Source organism: Oncorhynchus keta, chromosome 2, assembly GCF_023373465.1.
Source record: "Oncorhynchus keta strain PuntledgeMale-10-30-2019 chromosome 2, Oket_V2, whole genome shotgun sequence".
Classification (NCBI taxonomy): domain Eukaryota; kingdom Metazoa; phylum Chordata; class Actinopteri; order Salmoniformes; family Salmonidae; genus Oncorhynchus; species Oncorhynchus keta.
This window is the reverse complement of record NC_068422.1, coordinates 38040874-38062276: the sequence shown is the minus strand read 5'-3', so window position 1 is coordinate 38062276 and position 21403 is coordinate 38040874. Positions and strand designations below refer to the sequence as shown.

Genomic DNA, 21403 nt, shown 5'->3' with positions numbered 1-21403 from the left:
CGTATAAATTGATAAGATGATTTAGTCCATTGATAATCCCTCATTATTGTAATTTCATAGATCCCTATGTGCAACACTCCACTACAATTTCTCTAATTTGATATGGAGTATTTAGTCATTAAAATCCCGCTCTCCAAAAATTGAATATTTATATTTGAGTCATCTATATACATGTATGCCAGAACATATCTGGTGGGTGTGTGACTGTGTTGCTCCTCCCACTTTTGGACAATACAGTCCCATACAACAGATTGTTGTCTCCTCAACCTCCTCCGACAAGTTTGGAAGTTTTTCCCAGCAAGCTGTGCGAATGTGCATCACATGACATTGAGGAACAGATAGAGTAGGAGATGATAGGCAAAGCATCGGTCACTCATCCTAGTTGAAGCTAGATCAGGACCCTGGCAGAACTGTGGGAGTTTGACCTCAAAAGGTGAGTGGGGCAGCATTTGTTACGTTTTTACAATGGTTGAGACAAGTCAACTGAACAAGAATAGTAGTTTGTAACTGCAAACAGAGCAAGGCAAATTATATTTTATGTAATATCAGTGAATCCGGAAATGTTTTGAAAATAGCTTCTCATTTTAAGCAGTTACTTTGGACTTTATAAGGACTTGCTCAATGTTGTATCAAAATGAAAATCCCTTTCATGGGTGGGTGGAGTGAATCACCTGTGAGTCTGTTAAGAAGGAAATGTCTGACTGATAATTCTTTCACTTACCAGATGTGTTATCTTATTCTGTATTACTCTACAGCAATACTGTGTGTATAGTGCTGTGTATGCTATAGTACACTTTCTTAGGATAGTAAATGCTGTTTTTACAATGTTGTCGAGATATAGCTTTATTGTTTGGCTGTAATAGACCAGAACTACATCAGTTCCAGATGCTGAGTTAAGTCACGAACAGCTGCTTTCAATGAATGTCTCTCTCTCTAGAAACATTATACACTGGATAAGCGTGTGTTTACTTTAGATGTGGAATTGAGGCACACAAGATTTCATAGCTAATTTGGTACTTTAATGTAGGTTTTCAGAAAACCATCAAGTTCACATGCAGTGGGGTGGTGACGAAAACCATTTTAACCATGTAATTGAGCGTTAGCAATTAATTGTACATGTTTAAGTGATTACTTGGAACATGTTGGATATTTTCTACACAAAACAAGTCTATTTTAGCCATGAATTCAACTCAAATAGTTGTCATGTTCTTAAAAGTAAAGTTATTTAGGTATACACTGAGTAGACAAAATATTAGGAACACCTTCCTACTATTGCGTTGCACCCCTTTTGCCCTTAGAACAGCCTCAATTTGTTGGGGCATGAACTCTACAAGGTATCCCTGTTCCACAGGGATGCTGGCTCCAATGCGTCCCACAGTTGTGTCAAGTTGGCTGGATGTCCTTTGGGTGGTGGACCATTCTTGATGCACATGGGAAACTGTTGAGCGTGGAAAAACCCAGCAGTGTTGCAGTTCTTGGGAAATACCGGTGCGTTTGGCACCTACTACCTTACCTTGTTCAAAGGCACTTAAATCTTTTGTCTTGACCATTCACCTTCTGAATAGCACACATACACATGCCATGTCTCAATTGTCTCAAGGATTAGAAATCCTTCTTTAGCCTGTCTCCTCCCCTTCATCTACACTAATTGAAGTGGATTTAACAGGGGGATTATAGCTTTCACCTGGATTCACCTGGTCAGTGTAGTTTGTCATGGAAAGAGCAGGTGTTCAGTTTTGCATACTCAGTGTACAGTATATCCTCAGCTTTGTCTTCTCATTGTCTATGTTTATATGATAAACCCACCACGCGTTAAATTTGGCCAGACCCTTACTCCAGCCCCATAGTCAACCGCACCCTAAACTACATCTTAGAGTGGAGGCAATCAAAAGAAAATAGTCTCGGCCAGGTCCTCCATGTACTGTAGATGAACAAAACTTGACCACTCTTGTAATTCTTCTTCATTCAGCTCAGTCGTCTCTCCTAGCCGTTATGTATACTGAACAAAAATATGTAAAGTTTATAGAGTTGGTCCTATTTTTAATGAGCTAAAATAAAGATCCCAGAAATGTTCTATATGCACAAAAATATTATTTCTCCCATATTTTGTGCACAAATTTGTTTACATCCCTGTTAGTGAGAATTTCTCCTTTGTCAAGATAATCCATCCACCTGACAGGTGTGGTATATCAAGAAGCTGATTAAACAGCATGATCATTATACAGGTGCACCTTGTGCTGGGGACAATAAATGGCCACTCTAAAATGTGTTGTTTCGTTCCACAACACAATGCCACAGATGTCTCAAGTTTTGAGGGAGTGTACAATTGGCATGCTGACCGCAGGAATGTCCAACAAAGCAGTTGCCAGATAATTTAATGTTAATTTCTCGACAATAAGCCGACCTCCAACGCTGTTTTAGAGAATTTAGCAGTACATCCAACCGGCCTCACAACAGCATCTGGCTTCCTCCACATCTGGCTTCGTCACCTGCGGGATCGTCTGATGAGAGGGAGGAGGGCTTGCTGAGGAGTATATCTATGTGTAATAAAGCCCTTTTGTGTGGAAAAACACATTGTGCTTGACTGGGCCTGGCTCCCCAGTGGGTGGACCTGGCTCCTAAGTGGGTTTCCTTATGCCCTCGCAGGCCCACCCATGGCTGCATCCCTGCCCAGTCATGTGAAATCCATAGACTAGGGCCTAATTGTTTTATTTGACTGATTTCCTTCTATGAACTATATCTCAGTAAAATATTTGAAATTGTTGCATGTTGCATTTATATTTTTGTTCAGTTTATGTGTTGATTCAATATTAATCTCTGCCAGTTTCAAATTCTATATAAAGCTGTGAAAATACTGTTTTTACTGCAACAATGTAAATTGCTCCAGGTCCCTAGTTTCCTGTACATGAGGTGTTACTTACCACCCACACTGCTAAAGTGAATAGCAGAACCATGTTCATAAGTATTGTGATGGTTTTGAAAAGATAAACATTGCTCCACTGTGGACTTGCCGTCAGAGGGTTTGTGATTTAAAAATGCCTTATGATTATGTTCGTCATATAGCATGTTCTTCATTTTATACAAAGTTTTGCATAAATGTAACTGTTCGAAACAGTGGTCCTCTTTTTTGCACATTTGACATCAGTAAACTTAGAACACTACAAGGGAAAAGAATAGCTCAGACCACCAAAGGCAGGAGTAGCCTTCAGTTAAGCTATGCAGTATTCAAAATCCTGAAATAGGGCTTCAGAAATAGACGTTTCTCAGGCCTTTGACACTGACTTGGTTATTACATTAGGCTCTCAGGGAAAATTACCTAAATGTCCATGATATGAGAAAGCTGTGTACCGCCCATTTACAGTGAGGTATCAATTTAATCAGGATTACAGAGTATTTCATTACATACAAAAAGCCTTGAAGTGGGTGAAACATTCAGTGGCTAAGACGCTGTATCAAAGCAAATGTTTTTAAAGTTACATTTTTATGCATATCTAGGGAGTTGTGAAGTGATGTGAATTTGTTAAACATTTGTCCATGGCTGTATTCTCTTCAAAGAACTGCTGTTGATGGATGTTTTTTCTCAGTGGAACCGACTTGAAGGCACTGTTGGTGAAATTAGATGAGGTATCCTTTTCCTCAAACTCTGAAACTATGTGGTAGGATATTTTACTGTATCAAATAAACTCATAAACAACACGTTTGTATTCTCACAGGGGGACTGTGGTTCTGTTGGTTCTAAACAGTTGGTATCAATTCGTTGGGGTTAGGGTCAAAAGTAATTTTGTTGATAATAAATTAAGGGGTTCCCCATCACAGAGGCCACAGGAAAATTACCATAAATGTAGGCATGGGAGGGGACAGACATGGATGTAAAAGTGTCTGGCAATATTTCATAGACCCCAGAGAGAAAAGTTCCCCTTTCAATCTTTAAATAGTCAACTAGACACGAGAAAATCACCAGATATGATGTGACTGTGATTGGCTGATGAGAGGATATGACCTTTAACATTTTGCTCTGACAGAAGGAATAATCAGTCAAGAAGGCAATATAACCTGTAATTTTGTCTGAGGAGAATAGGATGTGTCCACCTCCTAGACTCCCCCTGAAAAGTGAAGTTTGGGGTAAGATATTGCTGATCTGCATATTATTATTTTTCTCTCACTCTCGCTCTTCTCCCTTTCCCTGAGATGACAAAGATTATTTTTCTCTCACTCTCGCTCTTCTCCCTTTCCCTGAGATGACAAAGATTATTTTTCTCTCACTCTCGCTCTTCTCCCTTTCCCTGAGATGACAAAGATTATTTTTCTGTCTGGAAGCCCGGACTTCACCATTGGACTTCCTGTGAAGAGTTTTTCTCTTTATCCCTTCATTAGAAAGCCACTATTATGCAGAAATGATTTCCTGTGTTTGAGCAACAGACTTAATAATGATACCTGTAAACTCTAAAGGCCTCCCTCCAACGAACCAGAAGTCTTGTCAACTGGAAATATTTGGCAGAGTGGAGATTCCATGATTAGCTTCAGTGATAACTAATGTTGTGTTACATTTCAGATTGGTACAGAAATTACAATTACTATAGCTTGAGAAATAAAAGTCAAATCCTTTAGAGAACGATGAAAATTAAATTTGAGCACTAAAATTGAAGAACAAAAAATAATTATGGGTGCTTCTGACAATCGAACAATTACCGACCCCAAAAAGGCATCCCTGTTTGTGTTGCTTTACAGTAGATGGTCTCTGATGGAAAAGCAGCTCAGGAAAATAAAAGGGAAAATTAACACATTGTGACAAAACCAAATGTAGAGAAAGATATGAATTCATGATTTTAGTCATTTCATCATGATAAAGTGTGTACTATGTCTTGCCTACCAGAGCTCTGGTCCAGTAGCTCATTAAAGCTTAAATCTCATTCAATTCCAGCTTAAATTTCTGTTTCACAATGACTTTTTGAGCTGTAAAAATATACTGTCGGGTAGTTATTGTGCGCATTATGATAATGAGAAGAGAAAGGGGAAAACGACATATTGTAACTGATCCAAACAACATGCAGCATATTGCATCTTCTGGCGTGGATGTAAATACGTAACCTGAACATGAGTCTAGTCTAGTTGTTATTATTCTTAGAGTGGACATTTTATGAAGGTCATTGGAAGCCTTTGGAAGAGCAGCAGGACTTGTTTCTGTAAACTCATCCTTTTATATAAAGCAGCCTTTTGTATGGTTCCCTCTGTCAAGGAGAGAGGTCAAGTTTATGCCATTGATGACGTAGGATCCCATGAACACTTTTGCTGTTATCGCTCTAGGTGTTGTCCTAAGATAGTGTGGTATTCTTCATGTCTATTAACTATTAATCAAGTGCTTTTGGAGTGTTGTATTTATGCACTTAGAAATCAATCATAAGAAAGGTGTGCTTGTTTTTCTGATATACTATATAGATACATTACCAGTCAAAAGTTTGGACACACCTACTCTACTCATTCATGGGTTTTCCTTTATTTTTACTATTTTCTAGATTGTAAAATAATAGTGAAGACATCAAAACTATGAAATAACACTTATGGAATCATGTTTTAACCAAAAAAAAAGTGTTAAACAAATCAAAATATATTTTATTTTTGAGATTCTTCAAAGTAGCCACCCTTTGCCTTGATTACAGCTTTGCACTCTCTTGGCATGCTGTCAACCAGCTTCATGAAGTAGTCACATGCATTTCAATTAACAGGTGTGCCTTGTAAAAAGTTAATTTGTGGAATTTCTTTCCTTCCTAATGCATTTGAGCCAATCAGTTGTGTTGTGACAAGTAGGGGTGGAATATAGAAGATAGCCCTATTTTGTAAAAGATCAAGTTCATATTATGGCAAGAACAGCTCAAATAAGCAAAGAGAAATGACAGTCCATCTTTACTTTAAGACATGAAGGTCAGTCAATCCAGAAAATGGTTACTACATGATTCCATATGTGTTATTTCATAGTTGTGATGTCTTCACTATTATTCTACAGTGTAGAAAATAGAAAAAATAAAGAAAAACCCTTGAATGAGTAGGTGTTCTAAAACTTTGGACTGGTACTGTATGTACTATATCTTACCGTGCACCTTATAAATGAGGTCTCTAGTAATAACACCAGACATCTGGTCAATGTTACACAAGAAGGACTGCCCTTCCAAAAAAATATCCAAATAGAGTTACAGAGAATGTAGGGGTTCAGTAAGAGTATGTTGAAAGTATGTGTGTGTACGTGCACCACATTTTTTTTATGAGTGCATATTTCAGTCCCCATAGGGTTGCAGCTAGGGTAGCAATGGGGACTTGAAGGGTCATTCAGCTCTTAATTGAGAAAGTTCTGCTTTTCATTACATCAAGCCATATGTCCCGGTATCTGCCTTGCTATGGACACTCCACTCTGCTTCCTGGAAATGTTATGTCAGTCACTGTGTGAGAGAGACACCTTTTGGACCAGTTAGATCAGTTAGAGGTCCTTGGGGCAGCAAGAAATGTTTACATTGGTTCATTGGGAGACCAACTTGTACTGTAAATGTTCTGTGTGTTTGCGAGCAAGTTATTGCATCTGCATTCGTATAGTAAGTTTATGTTATTAACTGCTCTTAAAAGTTGACATGAGTTCATGGTGGAATTTGTTGGAATTCTGTGTCTGTCTTTGTGTTGAATGGATTGATCTCTAGTTTTCTACAATAAAGCCAATTTCATGATTCAAAACAAAAACATTTTGGGAGTGTCACACCCTGATCTGTTTTACCTGTCCTTGTGATTGTCTCCACCCTCCTCCAGGTGTCGCCCATCTTCCCCTGTGTATTTATACCTGTTTTCTCTGTTTATCCGTTGCCAGTTCGTCTTGTTTGTCAAGTCAACCAGCGTTTTTGTTATCAGCGCCTGCTTTTCCCAGTGTCTTTTTCTTGCCCTCCTGGTTTTGACTCTTGCCTGTCCTGACTCTGAGCCCGCCTGCCTGACCCCTCTGCCTGCCCCTGACCCTGAGCCTGTCGACCTGTACCTTTGCCCCACCTCTGGATTGTTGACCTCTGCCTACCCTGACCCTGAGCCTGCCTGCCATTCGGTACCATTGCCCCACCTCTGATTTCCTGACCCCTGCCTGCCTTGACCTGTCTATTGCCTGCCCCTGTTGGAATAGTAAACCATTGTCTATTCCACGTGTCTGCATCTGGGTCTTACCTTGATTCCTGATAGTGAGTGGTTTGGACACAACCCACAGTGGGATTCCATTAAGAGTTAACAATTCAATATTATTATTTCCTGAATAGACTAGTGAATCACATTCCCAAGTGACCAAAACAGGGGACAGAAATACACATTTAATCACATAACAGTTTTAAAAGGATGCCAGCATTTACTATTACATTTCATTCAAGTAAGGAATACAATTTTGACATGAATCTGAATAAGTAATGAACTGTCATTTCTAGTTTTTTATTTTCTTTAAAAACATTCTCTGGAACTTTGGTGACTAAAGTCTTTTTTTAAACCTCCCTCTTTGAGCTGGATGTGTCATTGTGTAGTTCATGAATGCATAATCTGTGAGCAGAATTACTGTCTTACCTCAATTAGCCACGAAATTCCAAGTTTGAAAGCTGCTGTTTTTCTGGAAGCTGTGCAGCGCCATTTTCCATACATTTTTCCCCACATGTGCCAGCCCCCTAGCAATTTGAGTTCTAGCCAACGAGCATGCAGCCCCTCGCCATTTGAGTGACAGCTAGAAACAGATGCCCACACAGCAGAGCGAGTGAGAGAAAGCAATGACATGGTGCACATATTTACACATAGGTGATGTAGTACACAATTTTCAGTGACCACTTTTGGCTCGTGACCTCTATTTTGCTAAAAAAAAAGTATACAAAGTACCGGAAAATCTCTTTCAGTAATTAAACCCTTGACTAGAACTAGAATACATTTTTACTGTGTCTGTAGGCTAATCAGCTAAGCAGGAGATGTGCACAATCACACCAGTGCTTTAGGGGCATATTACAATGTTGCTGTTCGAAATGTGATGTACATTGCCTTCAGAAAGTATTCATGGTATTCATAGCCCTTGACTTATTCGACATTTTGTTTTGTTACAGCCTGAATTCAAAATCGATTACATTTATTTATTTTTCTCACCCATCTACACATAATACCCCATAATGACAAATTGAAAACATGTTTTTAGAAAATGTTGCTAATTTATTGAGAATGAAATACAGAAATATCTCATTTACATAAGTATTCATACACCTATATGTTAGAATCACCTTTGAACAGTGATTACAGCTGTGAGTCTTTCTGGGTAAGTCTCGAAGAGCTTTGCACACCTGGATTGTACAATATTTTCCCATTATTCTTCTCAAAATTCTTCAAGCTCTGTCAAATTGATTTTTGATTGTTGCTAGACAACCATTTTCAAGTCTTGCCAGTGATTTTCAAGCAGATTTAAGTCAAAACTGTTATTTGGCCACTCGGCATCATTCACTGTCTTCTTAGAAAGCAACTCCAGTGTAGCAACTCCAGTGTAGATTTGGCCTTGTGTTTTAGGCTATTATATATAATAATAATAATATATGCCATTTAGCTGACGCTTTTATCCAAAGCGACTTAAAATCATGTGTGCATACATTCTACGTATGGGTGGTCCCGGGAATCGAACCCACTACCCTGGCGTTACAAGCGCCATGCTCTACCAACTGAGCCACAGAAGGACCACGTTATTGTCATGCTGAAATGTGAATTAATCTCCCAGTGTCTGGTGGAAAGCACACTGAACCAGGTTTTCCTCTAGGATATTACCTGTGCTTAGCCCCATTCCATTTATTTTTTATTCTGAAAAACTCCCCATTCCTTTATGATTATAAGCATACCCATAACATGATGCAGCCACCACTATGCTTGAATATATGGAGAGTGAAACTCAGTAATGTGGTGTATTGGATTTGCCCCAAACATAACACTTTGTATTCAGGACAAAAAGTTTCTTGGCCACATTATTTCCTGTATTACTTTAGTGCCTTGTTGCAAACAGGATGCATGTTTTGGAATATTTGTATTCTGTACAGGCTTCCTTCTTTTCACTCTGTCAATTAGGCTAGTATTGTGGAGTAACTACAATGTTGTTGATCCATCCTCAGTTGTCTCCTATCACATCCATTAAACTCTGTGACTGTTTTAAAGTCCCTATTGGCCTCATGGTGAAATCCCTGAACCGTTTCCTTCCTCTCCGGCAAGGAAGGACACCTGTATCTTTGTCGTGAGTGGGTGTATTGAAACACCATCCAAAGTGTCATTAAGAACTTCACCATAATCAAAGGGATATTCAGTGTAAAAAAAAAAAAACAATCGGTTCTCTTCTTTGCGAGGCATTGAAAAACCTCCCTCTTCTTTGTGGTTGAATCTTTGTTTGAAATTCACTGCTCGACTGTGGGACCTTACAGATATTTGTATATGTAGGGTACCGTGATGAGGTAGTCATTCATCATGTTAAACCTTATTATTGCACACCGTGTGAGTCCATGTAATTTATTATGTGACTTGTTACACCAATGTTTACTCCTGAAGATAATTAGGCTTGCCATAACAAAGGGGTAGAATACTTATTGACACTTAAGACACTTCAGCGTTTCATTCTTAATGAAATTGTAAAAATTTCCAAAAACATAATTCCACTTCGACATTGTGGGTTATTGTGTACAGGCTAGTGATTAAAGAAAATCTCAATTTAATCCATTGTAAACTCGGGCTGTAACAAAATCATCATGTAGAAAAAGTCAAGGGGTGTGAATACTTTCTGAAGGCACTGTATGTGTGCTCTCTATAGTACAGGAAATATCATTTTGTCCATTCAATACATCATTTTCCAATCTTTACATTTCTGAGTTGTATCTGACTGAAAATACCCTTGAGAATTAGACTTGGTGTCAATCGTGTTCATAGAACAGCTAGATTATTCAAGAAAATGAACAGATCAAGGGCCCCATGGTGTCTAGACTGCCAAATATTTGATGCCAACCATGGGAATGCTAGATTTCTCAATTATTAGTTCAAATCTTGTATGCTAGTGAATATTAACAAGATCGTCATACATTTATGTATTCCCCACAAACACACCTGGCACACTTCTCCAGAAAACAGTGACATTATTCCTGTGTTCCCATTGGTATAAAAGTGTTTAGGAAATCAGTTAATCAGCAATACAAATGGATGGAGTCATGATCTGTTTGACCTTAGCATATATGGATGTATTTGGGGGGGATATGAGAGGTCACATGGTTTCATTTTTTTCCACACAAATACACCCACAACATGCGGACTTGCTTGCATTCAGGGATGTCATCTTCATTAAATCCAAACGAGAGCTTCTATTGGACAAATGCAAGTAGGTCTCGCCCCGTTACGTTCTGTTTGTTTCGGTTTAAGAAACGTTTTGCTACATAATCGGCTAAATGAATTCGCCCCTGCAAATTTAGAAATACACACACAGCTGTTTACATGCTTACTGCAACGACATAGGGCGCACATACGGAGTAATATTTTACACGTTTGCAGGATGCACCGAAATCTGGAATACATTTAACACTTTTAGTCTCGATCTTTGAATTCTGTCCAGGACTTGTGGGGTTTTTCTGTCGTTAGATAGGCTACGGAGATACGATCACTGGCAAAAAAGGTTTGATGTTTCAAATAGTTACTGTATACAATGTCGCCTATTTCCTGTGGATAGGTTTAGTGCAAAGGGTCTAGGGTTACTTTGAAGCACAGCGTATTGATAATACTCATGGAAGTTTAAAGTTACGAGTCGATGGTCAATTCAATGATGGCATATACTGTACATGCTCAACTTTTTTGTCGTGGTGCTCCTCAATGGAGTATCCTATTTCGTCGGTGAGTTGAGTATCTCCTTTGATTAAAGCGTAAGATGCATCATGCAGCACATTTTTCCTCTTCTTCTGTTGTTCATTTCATCATATCACGTTGTTGGATCTGATTTTAATGTGTTAACTCTTACGTAATGGCATATTTACGGGACCCGGGTGTCTTTTTTGTGCTTCTTGCCGTTCGTATTAGCGGAGCTCGAAATATTTGACTCTTTGAACATATGGTTGAATTCTTGTAGCCTAGCCCTACTGTTTATTTTGATTAGATGTCTGTATAGAAAATAAGAAAGTTTACCGATTTTCTGGACAGAAGTTATTATATTTGTGTAATACAGGAAATGCTCTGCTGCTGTTTTCTGTAATGTGCCTTTTCTGTATATCTTCAGATAACATGTTTAAGTTATCTGTATCTGGCTTTTCACTGCAGAACGGACACATTGAATAGACCACTTTTGACACCTTAAAATGGGTAGAATACCTGTTATAATTGATTTGTTTAGCCTCCATCACATGTAGACCAATAATTTGTAGTTGTGTTGATAAGAACTTGGTGAGATATTGAACAGGCATAATAGAGCAAAATAAATCCAGGTCACAGACTGTTTTAACCCTTTACTTATCCCCTGTTGATTTCCCCCCAAAAAAAAGGTGTAACTTTAACACAATAGGTGCTAAATGCTCTCCCAAACTAGTTGATTTTATATGAGGCGATAATGCAAAGGCCCCCTGTGATATTCTATTGACATGCTTTCTGGCTGTTTGCATGACAGTAAACATTGGTGATTGATGTTCCCTTCCCCTTCCCCCACCCCACAGATTACAGTAGACACACAGGGGTTTCTCTGTTTCTCTGCAGAGATAGAGGTGGTTATGGTAAACCTTTTTTTATGTATTATTAGGATCCCCATTAGATTTTGCAAAGGCAGCAGAAACTCTTTATGGGGTCCTGTGTGTTTTTCCTTCCCTGTGTGTTTGTTTACAACTTTATGCAAGCCTATTAGTTTACCTCCGCAATAAAATAATTGATTTAGTATGCATCAAGTTTCCTGTGGAATTTTTTATTAATTTTTTATGTCTAACATTGGCATCATCAGCACTGGTGGAACACTAAAGTTTTTGTCTGTCCCCAACAGATTCCCAGTGCCAGCAGTCCTGGAGTGTGGCAGGTGAGGATCGGAGAGAGTGAGGCTGTTGTGAAGACTTGGACAGTATGAGTTTGGTGGAGATCAGACATACGGTTGGGTCCATGACCCTCTCCTTATCCAGCACAGACTCCAAGGAGAGGTACTTTGACCGGGTGGACGAGAGTGACCCTGAGTACCTCCGCAGCAGGAACATGTCACCTGAAATACAGCAGGACTTCAACATGATGGAGCAAAAGAAGAGAGTCACTCAGATCCTACAGAGTCCAGTATGTCTCTTGTTCTTTATGTCTATGTTAATGTGTGTACACAGTACAGCCATTTTCATTATCTGGCTGCAGACCATCAAATGGCCTGAAAAGTTTTTCTCTTCTATTATATTATATTATTGGCTCTAGTAGAGACACTACATCATTGATGTCTTCAGTTTTCATTATGATGGCTACATTTGAACTGATCTGCAAATAAAGAGGCTATTACTTTTACATTTTAGACATTTAGCAGATGCTCTTACCCTTGAGGTAGCTAGGTAAGACAAGTTAGGCAACTCAGTCATATTAAGTAGTACGGTGTTTGTACAGTGTAAATCTTTGTTGCAATGCAGTACAATGTGCTACTGTCAGAGGAAACAGCCAAGCTCCACTGCTGTGGTTTTAAATATTTAAATATGAACCAGTCCGAATAGATTTGAGCCTTATTATACTTTGCCTGCCAAATGTCCTTGTCAAGTTCACAGCTTAGCTCAAACATTTTTGTCAAATTGAATTCTTGACAGACAGAACAATATAGGCATGAACATAATTTTGGGCATCCACTGTATGTACACACATATATATGTATATATATATATGTACATACAGTGGATGCCCAAAATTATGTTTGATGAGCTAAGCTGTGAACTTGACAAGGACATTTGGCAGGCAAAGTATAATATAATATATACAGTGCCTTGCGAAAGTTTTCGGACCCCTTGAACCTTGCAACCTTTTGCCACATTTCAGGCTTCAAACATAAATATATAAAACTGTATTTTTTGTGAAGAATCAACAACAAGTGGGACACAATCATGAAGTGGAACGACATTTATTGGATATTTCAAACTTTTTTAACAAATCAAAAACTGAAAAATTGGGCGTGCAAAATTATTCAGCCCCCTTAAGTTAATACTTTGTAGCGCCACCTTTTGCTGCGATTACAGCTGTAAGTCGCTTGGGGTATGTCTCTATCAGTTTTGCACATCCAGAGACTGAAATTTTTTCCCATTCCTCCTTGCAAAACAGCTCGAGCTCAGTGAGGTTGGATGCAGAGCATTTGTGAATAGCAGTTTTCAGTTCTTTCCACAGATTCGATTGGATTCAGGTCTGGACTTTGACTTGGCCATTCTAAAACCTGGATATGTTTATTTTTGAACCATTCCATTTTAGATTTTTCTTTATGTTTTGGATCATTGTCTTGTTGGAAGACAAATCTCCATCCCAGTCTCAGGTCTTTTGCAGACTCCATCAGGTTTTCTTCCAGAAATGTCCTGTATTTGGCACTATCCATCTTCCCATCAATTTTAACCATCTTCCCTGTCCCTGCTGAAGAAAAACAGGCCCAAACCATGATGCTGCCACCACCATGTTTGACAGTGGGGATGGTGTGTTCAGGGTGTTGCTTTTACGCCAAACATAACGTTTTGCATTGTTGCCAAAAAGTTCAATTTTGGTTTCATCTGACCAGAGCACCTTCTTCCACATGTTTGGTGTGTCTCCCAGGTGGCTTGTGGCAAACTTTAAACGACACTTTTTTATGGATATCTTTAAGAAATGGCTTTCTTCTTGCCACTCTTCCATAAAGGCCAGATTTGTGCAATATACGACTGATTGTTGTCCTATGGACAGAGTCTCCCACCTCAGCTGTAGATCTCTGCAGTTCATCCAGAGTGATCATGGGCCTCTTGGCTGCATCTCTGATCAGTCTTCTCCTTGTATGAGCTGAAAGTTTAGAAGGACGGCCAGTTCTTGGTAGATTTGCAGTGGTCTGATACTCCTTCCATTTCAATATTATCGCTTGCAGAGTGCTCCTTGGGATGTTTAAAGCTTGGGAAATCTTTTTGTATCCAAATCCGGCTTTAAACTTCTTCACAACAGTATCTCGGATCTGCCTGGTGTGTTCCTTGTTCTTCATGATGCTCTCTGCGCTTTTAACGGACCTCTGAGACTATCACAGTGCAGGTGCATTTATACGGAGATTTGGTTACACACAGGTGGATTGTATTTATCATCATTAGTCATTTAGGTCAACATTGGATCATTCAGAGATCCTCACTGAACTTCTGGAGAGTTTGCTGCACTGAAAGTAAAGGGGGCTGAATAATTTTGCACGCCCAATTTTTCAGTTTTTGATTTGTTAAAAAAGTTTGAAATATCCAATAAATGTCGTTCCACTTCATGATTGTGTCCCACTTGTTGTTGATTCTTCACAAAAATATACAGTTTTATATCTTTATGTTTGAAGCCTGAAATGTGGCAAAAGGTCGCAAAGTTCAAGGGGGCCGAATACTTTCGCAAGGCACTGTATGTGTATGTATATATGTATATATATGTGTATATGTGTGTGTGTGTGTGTGTGTGTATATATATGTGTGTATATATATATATATACTTATATTTATATATACTTCTATTTTTGTAGTATAAGCAGTAAATGTTGCCTATATGCACCCATGATAAATACATATATGCAATTGTGAATCGGAGGCATAGATAATCGAGCAGTAAAATGTGGTTAGAGATGCTGCTAGGAGGTGCAACAAACACATGCCCGTAAAGTGCATGGAAATAAGATGAGCCCACGCATGTCTGTGATTGCATAACAGACCCCAACAAGTGGAACTTAGCTCATCACCATGGGAACCGCACTGAGATGGGGCGGAATGCTGGCGTTCCACCAAAGAGGCTTGCAGGAGAATCGTATATCTTGGGTATCCTTCCCAAAAAGACAACGACACTGTGGGTATAAATTAATAGGCTGGCTTAATGAGAAGGATACTTCCCAGTTACCTCTAGTGACATTGGCACAAAGAGGGTTTTAGAAGAATCTAATGTGATTTAATTCAGGAGGGCTTTTTTAGGGCTGAGAGTACACTGGAAGTACATTGTCCTAGTGTGAATGGCTGAATAGACAGGGAGTTGGAACAGGGTCAAGGTGAGAATAATTGCATAACTACACAACAGTAGACCATCCCAGAAGTTGTAAGATTAAGATAACTTTCTTGGTCAATTGTACACAAGAATTCCACTTTGAACCCAACCCTTCTGAAAGACTCACATATACAGGTTTTTGGAGAGGTGCAGGGGCTGCAACACTGAGCACCCAGGAAGCTGTTGTGGGATGTTAAGGGTCCTCAATGGTATCTAGGATTTGAAACCAGCAACCCTCCAGTTGCCAGCCCACTTCCCAGGAGATTTTTCCCAGCAGACCCGGGATTTGACCAAGCAACCCTCTGGTTGCTGGTTCACCTTTCTAACCACTAGGCTGCCTTCCGCCCTACTTCCTTCCCTCATCTTATTCTTTGTGACCAGTGACCACTATCCTGGACTGGTAAAGATTGATAGATGTAAGCCAGTGACTATTGGGACTGTTTTCACTCAGTCATTTTAATATGTCATTGTTTTTGTTTCCAGGTGTTTAAGGATGAGCTGGAAGGACTGGTCCAGGATCAGATGACTAAGGGCAGTAATCCAACAGGGCTGCTGGCTCTTAGGCAAGTAGCTGACCTGATCATGGCCAGTTCTGTGGGAGGGACAGGCTCCTTCACATCTCCTCTCAGTAAGTAGCAGTGTGTGTGCACACGTGAGAGAGTACATGTGGGTCTGCATAGTCTTTCAGTGATGCATCCTGATTCTCTGCATTGTCAATGTTTTGGAACAAGGTATTCACTAAAACCTGTGACATTGAGAGCCCTTATGCAGCAAAATTCTGGTCAAGTACTTGTTGACAACATTCCACATGCCAAATGTTTCTCATAAGTCGCCCACATTTCCTGGACTTTATAATGAATTGCAGCTGTCTGGATTATCAATTATGTTTCCCTCCATCTTTCAATGGAGATCGTCCACATAAAAAAAGTACTACAGTTTACTATAGAATACTACAGTACTTATTATAGAATTCTGTAGTAAAATGTAGTATACTGTAGAATATTACAAAACGGGTGGGTCTAATAATGGATGTTGATTGGTTAAAACCGCATTCCAGCCGGTATCTATTCCACAATTTACCACCAGTATACTACAATCTGCAAAGACACTTAATTAATTACTGTAGTATATACACTACAGTTTTTTTTTACGACAGTAATTACAGTGCATTCGGAAAGTATTTAGACCGCTTCCATTTTTCCAAATTTTGTTACGTTACAGACTTATTCGAAAATGTATTCAATTAACATGTTCCTTGTCAATCTACACACAATACCCCATAATGACAAAGTGAAAACAGGTTTTTACACATTTTTGCACATGCATTATAAATAAAAAAACAAAAATAGCTTATTTACATACAGTTGAAGTCGGAAGTTTACATACACCTTAGCCAAATACATTCAAACTCAGTTTTTCACAATTCCTGACATTTAATCCTAATAATAATTCCCTGTTTTGGGTCAGTTAGGATCACCACTTTTTTGTAAGAATGTGAAATGTCAGAGTAATAGTTGAGTTATTTATTTCAGCTTTTATTTCTTTCATCACATTCCCAATGGGTAAGAAGTTTACATACACTCAATTAGTATTTGGTAGCATTGCCTTTAAATTGTTTAACTTGGGTCAAACGTTTCAGGTAGCCTTCCACAAGCTTCCCACAATAAGTTTGGTGAATTTTGGCCCATTCCTCCTGACAGAGCTGGTGTAACTGAGTCTGTTTTGTAGGCCTCCTTGCTGGCACATGCTTTTTCAGTTCTGCCCACAAATTCTCTATAGGATTGAGGTCAGGGCTTTGTGATGGCCACTCCAATACCTTGGCTTTGTTGTCTTTAAGCCATTTTTCCACAACTTTGGAAGTATGCTTGGGGTCATTGTCCATTTGGAAGACCCATTTGCGACCAAGCTTTAACTTCCTGACTGATGTCATGAGATGTTGCTTCAATATATCCACATCATTTTCTTTCCTTACAATGCCATCTATTTTGTGAAGTGCACCCGTCCCTCCTGCAGCAAAGCACCCCCACAACATGATGCTGCCACCCCCGTGCTTCACGGCTGGGATGGTGTTCTTCGGCTTGCAAGCCTCTTTTTCCCGCAAACATAATGATGTTCATTATGGCCAAATAGTTACATTTTTGTTTCATCAGACCAGAGGCCTTGAAATTCATCCACATGTACACCTCCAAATGACTCAAATGATGTCAATTAGCTTATCAGAAGCTTCTTAGGCCATGGCATAATTTTCTGGAATTTGCTGTTTAAAGGCAAAGTCAACTTAGTGTATGTAAACTTCTGACCCACTGGAATTGTGATACAGTGAAATAATCTGTCTGTAAACAATTGTTGGGAAAATTACTTTTCTCATGCATAAAGTAGATGTCCTAACCGACTTGCCAAAACTATAGTTTGTTAACAAGAAATTCTTGGAGTGGTTGAAAAACTACTTTTAATGACTCCAACCTAATTGTATGTAAACCTCCGGCTTCAACTGTAAGTATTCAGACTAGAGGTCGACCGATTTATGATTTTTCAACACCGATACTGATACCGATTATTGGAGGACCAAAAAAGCCGATACGAATAATCGGTTTATTTATTTGTAATAATGACAATTACAACAATACTGAATGAACACTTATTTTAACTGAATATAATACATCAATAAAATCAATTTAGCCTCAAATAAATAATGAAACATTTTCAATTTGGTTTAAATAATGCAAAAACGAAGTGTTGGAGAAGAAAGTAAAAGTGCAATATGTGCCATGTAAGAAAGCTAACGTTTAAGCTCCTTGCTCAGAACATGAGAACATATGAAAGCTGGTGGTTCCCTTTAACATGGGTCCTCAATATTCCCAGGTAAGAAGTTTTAGGTTGTAGTTATTATAGGACTATTTCTCTCTATACCATTTGTATTTCATTAACCTTTGACTATTGGATGTTCTTATAGGCACTTTATTCAGACATGATTTGGAAAGGCACACACCTGTCTATATAAGGTTCCACAGTTGACAGTGCATGTCAGAGCCAAAACCAAGCCATGAGATCGAATGAATTTTTTTTAGAGTGCCGAGACAGGATTGTGTCGAGGCACAGATCTGGTGAAGGGTACCAAAACATTTCTGCAGCATTGAAGGTCCCCAAAGAACACGGTGGCCTCCATTGTTCTTAAATGGAAGAAGTTTGGAACCACCAATACTTTTCCTAGAACTGGCTGCCCGGCCAAACCAGGAATTCGGGGGAGAAGGTAGGTGACCAAGAACAGGTAGTTGACCAAGGTAGGTGACCAAGAACCCGATGATCACTCTGAGTGAGCTTCAGAGTTCCTCTGTGGAAATGGGAGAGTCTTCCAGAAGAACAACCATCTCTGCAGCACCAATCAGGCCTTTATGGTAGAGTGGCCAGATGGAAAGCACTCCTCTAAAAGGCACATGACAGCCCGCTTGGAGTTTGCCAAAAGGACCCTAAAGGACTCTCAGACCATGAGAAACCAGATTCTCTGGTCTGCTGAAAACAAGATTGAACTCTTTGGCTTGAACGCCAAGCGTCACGTCTGGAGGAAACCTGGCACCATCCCTACGGTGAAGCATGGTGGTGGCAGCATCATGCTATTGGGATGTTTTTCAGCGGCAGGGAGGCAACCCGAAGTGGTAACCCGAAGTCTAAATATTGCTGTTACATTGCACAACCTTCACTGTTATGTGATAATTATGTAAAATTCAGGCAAATTAGTTCGCAACGAGCCTGCCGGCCCAAACTGTTGCATATACCCTGACTGCTTGCACTGAACATAAGAGAAGTGACACAAATTTCCCTAATTAATATTGCCTGCTAACATGCATTTATTTTAACAAAATATGCAGGTTTAAACATCTATACTTCTGTGTATTAATTTAAGAAAGGCATTGATGTTTATGGCTAGGTACATTTGTGCAAAGATTGTGCTTTTTTCAGCAATGCGCTTTTGTTAAATTATCACCCGTTTGGTGAAGATGAAGTAGGCTGTGATTCGATGATAAACTAACAGCCACCGCATTGATTATATGCAATGCAGGACAAGCTAGGTAACTACACATGGTTGATGATATTACTAGGTTAACTCGTGATTATGTGAAGATTGATTGATTGTTTTTTATAAAATAAGTTTAATGCTCGCTAGCAACTTACCTTGGCTCCTTGCTGCACTCGCGTAACAGGTGGTCATCTTGTCACGCAGTTTCCTCGAGGATTGCAATGTAATCGGCCATAATCGGCATCCAAAAAGGCTGATTACTGATTGTTATGAAAACTTAAAATTGGCCCTAATTTATCGGCCGACCTCTAGTCAGGATCGAGGGAAAGATGAACGTAGCAATGTACAGACAGATCCTTGATGAAACCTGCTCCAGAGCGCTCAGGACCTCAGACTGGGGAGAAGGTTCACCTTCCAATAGGACAACGACCCTAAGCACACAGTCAAGACAACACTGGAGTGGCTTCGGGACAAGTCTCTGAATGTCCGAGTGGCCCAGCCAGAGCCCGGACTTGAACCCGACCGAACATCTCTGGAGAGACCTGAAAATAGCTGTGCAGCGACGCTCCCCATTCAACCTGAAAGTGTTTGAGAGGATCTGCAGAGAAGAATGGGAGAAACTCCCCAAATACAAGTGTGCCAAGATTGTAGCGTCATACCCAAGAAGACTCAAGGCTGTAATCGCTGCCGAAGGTGCTTCAACAAAGTACTGAGTAAAGGTTCTGAATGCTTATGTAAATGTAATATTTCAGTTTTTATTTGATAAATGTACATAAATCAAAAAAACTGTTTTTGCTATGACATTATGGGGTATTGTGTGTAGATTGAAAAATTGATTAAATACCCAATTTAATTCATTTTAGAACAAGGCTGTAATGTAACAAAATGTGGAAAAAGTCAAGGCGTCTCAATATTTTCATAATATACTGTATACTATTGTTAAAGCTGCAATATGCAACTTTTTGAGCAACTTGACCAAATCCACATAGAAATTTAGTCATAGATCTGTCACTCATTAAAAGCAAGTCTAATAAGTGATAGATCTGTTCTATGTGCGCTATATTTATGCTTCCCGGTCTTACGTTTCATTTTTGCCTTATTTACTTTCATTTTTTAACACCGGCTTCAAACATGAAAATCCAATCTTTTTGGTTATGGAAAATATATTTCGCAGCGGTTTAGGTGGTACAGTGATTCTCTACACTATACTTGCAAGCAGTATACTTGCTTGAAATTAGGCAAACTGTTAGAATTTTAGCAACCAGAGCCATTTCTGCATAGTGCATATTTAACTGTAAATACTACAGTATACTGCAGTAAATACTACAGTATTGCCTGTAGTGGTTTTGCTGACTTTAGTCCGTAAAAACACTACAGTGAATACTATAGTAATTATACCGTAGTATAGTGTTTTAAAAAACACTAGAAATGTTTACTGAAACTGTTAGGAAATGTAAACATAACGGTTGTCTCTTATGGCTTTGAGGTGGAGGCAGCACTGTCTCTTTAGAAACCGTCACTGTTGAAGTGGTTGTAGAAGATTAGGGTTCCGTTTTGTTCAATGCCCTTTAAAGTATAAAGCCAAAAAATATATACTTCTGAGAACAGCACTATTGTGATCCAAAAGTTAAGCAAGGAATGCTGAGATGTAGTGATTTAATGAGAAAGTAATTTTTATAGCAATCGTTTGAGCTAAATGTGGTTAGAGGAACTTGAAAAGAGAGCTGCAGAACATTTTTAAGAGCTGTTCGTGTTGAACGAGTAGTCATGGAGAAAGCTAATTCCATTGACCATGTTATAATACAACGTGAACATGAAGAAAGCTCTTGTTTCATGAACATTCATAAATGTTATATCTCTGAAGTATTATGAATGGTTTAGCTTGTTTAGTTTGAACAAAGGTGGCCGTTTAGACATTTGTGGTGCTTGTCACGAAGGCTGTAGGGTGTTAGTGACTGTGCTCTCGGTCACATCAGTTCACCATGAATGCAATGCGTTTTCTCTCCAGGCACAGGGATGGTCGCCCCAGTCAATGACCTCTATGGGGAAGAGTCTCCATCCTTTACCAAAGGGGAGAAACAGTGTCGTTGTAAGCTAGCCAGTGTCTACAGACTGGTGGACCTTTTCAGCTGGGCCCATTTCACCAGCTCATACGTTACTGTGAGTAGAACGCACATAAAAAAA

At 39.2% G+C, this 21403-nt stretch overlaps 1 protein-coding gene across 4 annotated transcripts in view; it reads left to right on the top strand.

The window, feature by feature from the left end:
• Window positions 1-282: 282 nt before the first annotated feature.
• The window catches only part of LOC118400130 (gamma-adducin-like), a 32942-nt gene continuing 11821 nt past the window's right edge, over window positions 283-21403 (top strand). The window contains exons 1-4 of one of the 4 annotated variants that reach the window (XM_035796659.2): window positions 283-433; window positions 12011-12288; window positions 15688-15832; window positions 21228-21379. In XM_035796659.2, coding sequence (XP_035652552.1) covers window positions 12088-12288; window positions 15688-15832; window positions 21228-21379 — 498 coding nt within the window. In that variant the 5' untranslated portion in view covers window positions 283-433; window positions 12011-12087. Of the gene's footprint in view, window positions 434-10299; window positions 10379-10409; window positions 10670-10695; window positions 10885-12010; window positions 12289-15687; window positions 15833-21227; window positions 21380-21403 lie in introns of those variants that run through there. The other 3 variants (XM_052476414.1, XM_052476393.1, XM_052476425.1) reach the window with 3 other exon arrangements.